General features: G+C 32.0%; 1 protein-coding gene across 1 annotated transcript; it reads right to left on the reverse strand.

Annotated features, from left to right (window-relative positions):
* Positions 1–219: 219 nt before the first annotated feature.
* Positions 220–9,151, reverse strand: LOC134686635 (microfibril-associated glycoprotein 4-like). The gene is made up of 5 exons (XM_063546310.1): positions 8,818–9,151; positions 5,696–5,826; positions 3,730–3,826; positions 2,315–2,479; positions 220–810 (listed from the first exon to the last, which is right to left on the reverse strand). Exons 1-5 carry the CDS (start codon positions 9,137–9,139, stop codon positions 563–565), a joined length of 963 nt encoding a protein of 320 aa, XP_063402380.1. The 5' UTR covers positions 9,140–9,151; the 3' UTR covers positions 220–562.
* Positions 9,152–9,395: the final 244 nt, after the last annotated feature.

Genomic DNA, 9,395 nt, shown 5'->3' on the forward strand with positions numbered 1-9,395 from the left:
TAAGTTCTGGGACCGAATGGTTGATTAACCTTAACTTTGACGTAGAATCGCGCGTTTTTTTACGGTTGTTTTTAGCAGAACTAGGTTTCATCATTTTTATTAGTAAAAGGATTAAATTATGTTTTTTTGTTTTGTTACCAATATAAGTTAAAGATTGTCCCTTTTGTATCTTTCGTCCCTCTTTTAAAAGGGTTGTTCGATGATTCAGTGTCAAGGAAAAGATTAATTCAATAGATTTTAAAACTACAATGAAATAAACTATCCATGTTCTCTATTTAACGTTTAGTTATAAACCATAGAATATAACGTTCAGCACAATTTGATTTCATTGGATTATTATACGGACTGTAAATGATTCTTAATTTTTGAATCTGTAATCAGATCAAACTTTGACAATAGGGAACCATCCATGACACTAACAATATTGTACGAGAAAAAATGCCTACAAAACCGAAATCTAACGAATGACTGAGACATACAGAATCATATAATCTAAAAAAATTAACAAAAAAATAGAATGAGAATATGCATTATTTATTGTTCATAACATAGGTTCATCTATCTAAACTTTGCGGATCATCATGATTGATTCTTTTAGTGAGTAGTGGTAGCCCTTCCAGGTTACCCAATTGACGCCATCAGCAAATGAAGTATGATTTCCTTCCAGATAGAGGCCGTTAAGGTTGCTACGGTGACATGAACTATACCACCAAGCACCCTTTAACACTGCTGCACAATCCCCGTCCCATACGTCATTATCCCTATCTTTTGTGGAGAATTTCTGTCCGTTCTGAAAAGCCATCGAATCTCCTGTAAATATATGTAACACGCTGCAATAGGAAATCATGTTACTATCTTTTCGATTTTAAACATGTCTTTGACACTTTGTTGCAGTAAATGATCAAGCCATTACTTTTGCCGTTGAAATGTCGGATGTTTGTGTCTGTCCCTTAGCAATTTTATATTAAAGTAAGGTATTTTAATTTGTAATAAATGTTTTCTTATTTCATGAATTATCATTCTGAGATTAAGTATCGAGACCATTGAAAAAATATGAAATTTAGATCTTTCCTATGAGGGCGTTGACTTGATGTGAAAAACGTTACTGTACGCAACATCTTGGTTACACAGGCAAATTTCACTCACATCAATTTCACGTGAATTTAAATTCATGTGAATCTCACGTGAAATTCAAATCAATTTCACCTCAAATGAGCTTAAACGTGAAACTCACATGAAATCAGTTTTTGTGAGTTTCATGTGAAATTCATGTGAATTTCACATGAAAATCACGTAAAATTTTTCATGTGAAATTCACATAAATTTTTTAAATAGAGTAATTCAAATAACATCCAAATTTTCAAATTTAATCAAAATCATGAAAAATATAAAAAGAAAATTGTTGTAAATTTCACGTGAAATTCACGTTAAAAATTCACATCAGATTCATGTGAAATTCACATGAAAATTTTCACGTGAGTTTCATGTATAAGTCGATTGAGGTGAATCTCACGTGAAATTTTTCATGTGAATTTCATATGAGATTCATGTGAAATTCATGTGAGCAAATTTTGCCTGTGTATAGAAAAAAGAAAAAAAAAGGTGTAAGACACCACCAAAATTAAAAAAAAAGAAAAAGTAAATTTTAATTTCAATAAACATTTTGGAATTATACCCTTCACCAGTATATATGTTATGTAAAATGAATTTAATCAATGTATGCTCTTTTTCCTCCATCAACTTTGAGATTGTATGTCTAAACACTTGCAATATATAGACCCTAACAAATTTTTTGAATATTTCGGACGATATATTTAAGGTTTTCTTTGATGGTAGGGATAGCATATACTGATAGTAACGGATAAAAAAGAAGACTATATGAAGAAAAAGGAGAAAGAGAAGAAGATGAATAATTTTACCGTTCTAATTGCAATAAATAAATATTTTTTTCATAATATTTCGGGCTGAAATAACTATGCTAAGAAACTTAATTAATTTTATGCACACTTATTGCCTTGATGTATATATTATTAAAATAAAGAAATGTGGCAAATGAAACAATGGGAAACAGCCATTTGATTTCAATATAGGCTTAAGATCTGCAAAATTATGTTAATATACTACGTCATAAGACCCATTGGTGGCATTCGAATGTTTTCTACTGTCTCTTTGACACATTGTCCATTTCCATTTTCAACTATATTAATTATAACTTTCCTTTTATCAAATTTAGAATCAAAGAAGAAAATAAATAAGGATAAGGGTAAATAATAGAATTAAGAGAGTTACAGAGTTAGAAATACAAAATGCTAACCTGCATCACCAGAATAATTACTAACACTCAAAATGTAACCAGAACTTTCACTACCAACGCTGAAGTAGTCATACAGCGCATAAGCTTGGCTGTTTTCAAAGTCTTCCATATCAATCCTCAATCTGTAGTTTCCTTGAGAGGTCAGCATATGCAGATGGTCGTTACCTGATGTAAGTATAAATAAGGACCAGGTAATCACATAACCACAAATTGTTTGCCAATATAATCACAAATTCATTAACTACTTTTTAAAACAAGCAACAAGATAATCAAGCAATCAAAAATACATTCCTAGACTATCATATAAGCATGACATACTAGGTTTGGTAATCCAATCATCACTATTAAAACTGCCAAGTAATCACATAATAAAAAAAAACCAATGAGAAGGCCAATAGGAGCAGGAAGGTGTGATTTTTCAGTAGCCACGACCATATTTCGATCAGGTATGATTTGTTATTTTTTAGTGTTTTTTGTTGTCTATTGTATAGTTATTACAGTACTGATCTTATAGCATATTATTTTATACACGTATAATAAATCTAGTGATCAGGACTATAACGAAGAAGGGTAGAGATAAGAAAAAATATTAACTAGCTTAGTCTTCACACAATTTGCATGCTGCTGTACCAGGTCAGGAACCTTGTCAGAGTTTGCCAGGATTTCAATGCAGAAAAAGAAACACGTACAAAGCGCTGGTCGTTTGCTTTTTGTGTTGTGTTTTTTTTTCTGTACATGAACTGATTGATACCCCATATCCTTTGTTTTTCCATTGTTTTACACGTTTGAAAACTGTTTTGAAATAAGATTGACTGATTGCTGATGTTTTATTCCCCTTTCAGCACTCTTGGTTATATCGTGTAGGCCAGCCCTTTATTGACGAGGGAACCCGGAGTCACCGGAAGGTAAAATTAGTATATTCCGAAACCTGAATAAATAAATAAATAAATAAATAAATAAGACAAGCATGCACAACGACAAAAAAACAACATCTTAAAGATGCTCGCTACTCTGTATTAAAATAACAAAAAAACGGAAAAAGGTTCCGTGTCCTTGTTTTTCATACATTTAACATTGACATATTTTTTCTGTCAGATTTATGAAAAAATAACCAGGATTTTATAATATTTTCAAATGTGGCATTTTGGACTGTATGTAATGAAATTATGAAAAGAAAAGTAGGAGTTGGTGGACAACATTTTTAATAGCACAGCATGGATAACACCTGAGGATTCCAGAAATCTGAAGAAAAAATCAAAAACAATAGGAGCAAAACATTCTTAATAAGTTTGTTTTGCTTTTGACACAAAGAACAATTCGATAACTTTCTGAATTAAAGTACTGTGTCGGATACGTTAAAGATAGCCTGATGTAATCATAATATATTTCCCTATAAATGTAAAGGTAAGTGTTACCCAACCAAAATTCTTGACTCTGGTCACCAAATCCATGCTTATAATAACTCCATTCTATAAAGAAATGTGTCTCTCCGTTCATTCTACGTTGGAAAACCTGCAAAATAACAGTAAAAACAAATATCCTCATTAAGTTGTACAATTCATTCTAAAAAGCAATGCCAAGAAAATATAATATATTTTGTATACTGAGTCTTTGAAGGGTAATTGAAAAAAGAAAATATGTAAAATGATAGGGAAATCAATATATCGAGAAAAAATGAAGAATTTAAATTTAATATTGTTCGATACTAGTATAAATGAGAAAACATAACTAGCTTCATGGAAACTATCTTATAGGTCGTCGGTGAAATATATAGAAACGTCGCACGATACTGGTATTATTTTAGTGAAATCGTGGACGAGACACATTCATGGCACTAATTTATAGATAATAAAAATGATATTCTAAAGTGTTAAATATCATTTTAAAGCTTTTAAAGTCTAATTTCAGAATATTGTAATTTTGTATATGTAACAGACCATTTTCATTAAGTAAAAATCAATAATACCTTCATTTTTGAATATTTTTTCCTTGTCCCGCGTTACACGTTAAATTTTTGAAATTCTTTATATTGTAAAACAAACATATAAAATATTCCACCATAATAAAACATTTGTCTAAAACAAACACCTCGTTATTGATCGATGATGTAATTTCGGTTTCTTTCTTCAAAAAGACTGATATTTTAGAAATGGGATGAATTTGATACAAATTAAGTGGCCCATGTACGAATTATTTTTCTAAATAGTCCCAAAAAGCGGAATAACAGAGCAATCACCATGTCGTAAGTAAAATATTTAATACTAGTATTTTGTACAAAGCTCACTCTTTCGCCTCATGCAATTATCGTTTTTTTGTAATAATTTCTTTTTATTCGAGTTGAATAACCATGTCCGACATTTTGTCCCTTTCAAACCCAATTGATATAGGGTAACGTTTTTAAGTTTTTGCATGATATGTTTTTGGTACAGTGCTATTTGCTACCTAAAAAAAGTAAAGGGGATGAAAGAACAAATAATTCTCTCTATTTTGATATTAAAATCTTATCAATTTAGTCTACAATACAAGATATAAGATTAAACTATAATGTCCAATAAAATATCCCCACATACGATTTTGACGTTATATACGCGAAGTTATGTAACAAACTATACGAATGTTACGTCTAATTATATTGTCATTATTGCGGTATTCACATACAATCTGGAATACAGCAATTTTTTGGTTGCTCGTGAGAAAAAACTTTAAATGATTTATATTAAAGCTCTACCAATTTATTGGAGGGGCAAGATTTCCTCGCGGAAGTGAAGTGGATTCCGGTCTTTAATATCATGATCGACAGACCCATCCGCTACCATGCAAATTAATAGAAAGGAAAAAAGCAAATATTCCCGCTGATTCCCTTGTACATATTTGTGCAGAACTCAATGACACCGGCATGCTAACTATACTGTAGTCCATTCACCTCGACCTTCTGGATTGTATGAGCTGAGTGCATTTGAAGTGTGCTGTGTATTAACAAGAAATTGATTGCTTGTGTAATTAAAATATGTATTATTCAAATGATTTCAATCCAATTTACATTTTTTGATTTTAATTTGCTAATAAAAAGCTTAGTATCTATTATGTAAGAAAAACACGAATCTAAAGTTTTTTTTAGGTATTTCAGTAATAAAATCGGTTAAAATTATTTTAGAACTTGAGCCATCGTAAAAACGTGCATTCTAATGTTTTTGGTTTGGCGAACGTATTAGAGTGTGTAACGTTAGGTGACACCAGTATCGTGCGACGTTTCTAATATATATATACAATTTTGTAAAGTAAAATTTCTAACCGTATATTAAGCCGATTTAATTTTAATTAATTGAATATACCATTAACCCATCTATTTAAATTTTTATCAAGTATTCATTTCAAACTCACAGTCCAGCCCCCACCATGTTTCTCCATTTCACAGAAAGCCTTGAAACAAGAAATTTTATCAGGGAAGATCTTGTAAATCCCACTTTTGCTAGTTGAGTTGTCTAGGTCACCGCAGTCAGTTGGTCTTTTTACTGAAAGCACAATACGTTTTTTTTTATATATACACATAACGTTTTAGTTCCCATATTGCTTGAGGCATATGGTGCAACAAATTATTCAATTTAGTATGTTGTAATTTAATGTCACTTATGAAGCGATATATATTAAATTACCAAAGAAAATGTTTTACTTCAAGAAATGTTCAGTGTTCAAATACTGGTTCTTTATAATATTGAATGTATTCAAAACCAATGTTTGCTAATTTATATAGCAAACTTATTTCTTGTTACATTGAAGACCTGTTGATGACCTTCTGCTGTTGTTTTTTCTATGGTCGGGTTGTTGTCTCTTTGACACATTCCCCATTTCCATTCTCAATTTTATTCTTTGCCACAATGAATAAAATACCTTTGTATGTCAATAAAGCGAATATATATATTAAAATTATTCTTATTCAAATACTTATCTGTCAATGTCTGTAATATAAATTAAAGATACTATCAGTTGTCCTGTTGCTTTCTCTACCCGAAACCATACGCGAGGACTAAAAAGGGGGGTATTCATTAGTTCCCCTTCTTTTAAATAATTTTATAAATGACTTTGAAAATATCTTCCGTTTCGAAGACTCCATCCCACCAAAACTAGTACACTCAACACTAGTATCACCATTGTTGATATTCGAGATAAAAGAACGTCTAGAGAGCAGTAAAAATAATTTTAGTAGTTTGTGTGAAAATTGGCAACCTTTTTCTAAATATAAATAAAGAATAAGCTAAACCATGATGTTTACAGACAAATAGTGCCAAAAGAGTAGTTTTATTTCTCAACTACAATGGTAATATGATAACAAATGCATTAGAATATAGTTTTTAAGGAATCGGTATCGGCTTCGATCCGGAACTTGATAACTATTAGTAATATTACCTGTTTAGAAAACAAAAGGTCCTGGAATGGTGTTGATTTTTATCTTCCCCATTGTTCTATATTATTCATATGTAAAGTTAAATTCTGGGGGCTGTACTTCGACTGAAGCTTGCGCGAAACCGTATAAGAAACGGATCGATAACGGTCTGCGAATATGGTTATTTACTCAAAAATTGGCGTTTTCTGTGAGAAAAAAAAATTCAAAATAAAAATTAAGGGAGAACAAAACAACAACTCATATCTTGCCTTACATCTAGAAATTGACAATGAGGATCGGTCGAAAACAAAACTTTACGACAAAAGAGATGATGTCAGCTTTCCAATTGTGAACTTTCTATTTCTAAGAAGCAGCATTCCTGCAGCACCTTCCTATGGCGTATGCATCTCCCAATTTATACGATATTCTCGTGCTTGCATTTCCTCTCATCATTTACTTGATAGAGGGTTGCTGCTCACAATGAAGCTTTTAAACCGAGAGTTTCAAATGGTGAAGTTGACATCATCCCTTCGTAAATTTTACGGACGCAATCACGAGTTGGTTGACCGATATGGAATAACCGTTCCACAAATGATATTGAATATATATATATATATATATATAAAATTGAGAATGGAAATGGGGAATGTGTCAAAGAGACAACAACCCGACCAAATAAAAAAAACAACAGCAGAAGGTCACCAACAGGTCTTCAATGTAGCGAGAAATTCCTGCACCCGGAGGCGTCCTACAGCTGGCCCCTAAACAAATATATACTATTTCAGTGATAATGAACGCCATACTAATTTCCAAATTGTACACAAGAAACTAAAATAAAAATAATACAAGACTAACAAAGGCCAGAGGCTCCTGACTTGGGACAGGCGCAAACAATGCGGCGGGGTTAAACATGTTTGTGAGATCTCAATCCTCCCCCTATACCTCTAACCAAGGTAGAAAAGTAAACGCATAACAATACGCACATTAAAATTCAGTTCAAGAGAAGTCCGAGTCTGATGTCAGAAGATGTAAACTAAGAAAATAAACATGACATATATATATATATATATATATATGTTCCTTACGTCGTAACTACAGTCCCCTTCCCTTTCAAGATTGTGACCTACCGAATTTGAATATTTACCGGATTTGTTATCACATAAGCAACACGACGGGGGCCACAAGTGAAGCAGGATCTGCTAAACCTTCCCTAGCACATAAGATCACCCCTAGTTTTTGGTGGGGTTCGTGTTGCTTATTCTTTAGTTTTCTATGTTGTGTCATGTGTACTATTGTTTGTCTGTTTGTCTTTTTCATTTTTAGCCATGGCGTTGTCAGTTTATTTTGATTTTGACTGTCCCTTTGGTATCTTTCGTCCCTCTTTTATACTTCGTACTAAATTAAAAGATTAAACATGTTACAATGTTACTGTTATTTAATAGATTAGACATGTTAGTTTGACGGTTATTCAAGAGATTAGACATAAATACAGTTTTACTGCTATCCAAAAGTGAAAAAAGATGATGATGATGATGATGATGATGATGATGCAAAGAAATCAAGCTATTCCGTTTGTGAACTAAAAATTAAAATAAGACCACTCAAACTTGTCTTTGCTGAGCGAAAACTGAAATCAATGGTATGCAAAAAAGTAAGAAGAAACAAATTGCATCAGACGAAGATAAACAGGTCCTCCGAAAACACAATTGAGCCAGCACCATTATAGTGGCCTCCGTTGTGTAAATTATGTGTTACGCAAGTTTAATGATACCATATGATGTGATGTAATGAAACAAAGAGAAATGACGACATTGTAGCTACTTCAAATAAAATGTAATTATGACAACCTAAGACACATAAATGTTGGTGCATGTAGCGTTTTATTGCTAAGAAACCGTGTCAAATGACTGGAAATAGAAACGATAAGATGTAGGATTTACCGTTTGTCCCTAAAATACAGCTCCGAAAACTTAAATGCAAATTAAAAACCTGATTACGATATCCAGATATAAAGTCTCCTGAAGATTTCAAGAAAATAAAACATAATTTGATGAAGTGAGCAATTACAAAAATATTCTGTTTATAAAAAAAAACTTCTTTGCTAAGTTCTAATCATAAATACCATAGAATTCTTCACTTATTCGGATGAGAACTGCATTCTGACAATTTTCTGTCGTTGGGATACAGTCGGTATCCAATATGCATTGTTTGATGGATTTATCATAACTTGCTTTGACACAATCTATATCGCTTGTACAAAGGCTAGCACAAGCTGCGGAAGAATCCGTTTTAGTTGTAATTGTTGAATTACTTAAAACTATTCTCTTTCCCGCTTCTATTGTAAATTTCTTTTTATTTTCAATTCCAGTTTTTCCATAGCATACTTGGTTTATTAAAACGGCTACATAAAGAAGTATGGTGAGAAAGAAGCCGCCCTTTTCCATCAGTCGTTGAGGAAGAATAAAGTATATACTGTATTATCCGGCGTGACGTTGCAGCTTCTAAGATACATCATCCGGGCATCACTATAAGGTGAAGCCTTTCCATCAATACGCTAATCACCGTCTGTATACTCGAGGGTAACACGTATTGGCAATAAACCTTATCAGGTGAAAACCAGTGTGAAGAAGATAGAATATTTCATCTTTTTAAAATTTTAAATCTGAATTAACTGATTTCATAGCTTCATTAATAATTGAT

This window comes from Mytilus trossulus, chromosome 10 (genome assembly GCF_036588685.1).
Source record: "Mytilus trossulus isolate FHL-02 chromosome 10, PNRI_Mtr1.1.1.hap1, whole genome shotgun sequence".
NCBI lineage: Eukaryota > Metazoa > Mollusca > Bivalvia > Mytilida > Mytilidae > Mytilus > Mytilus trossulus.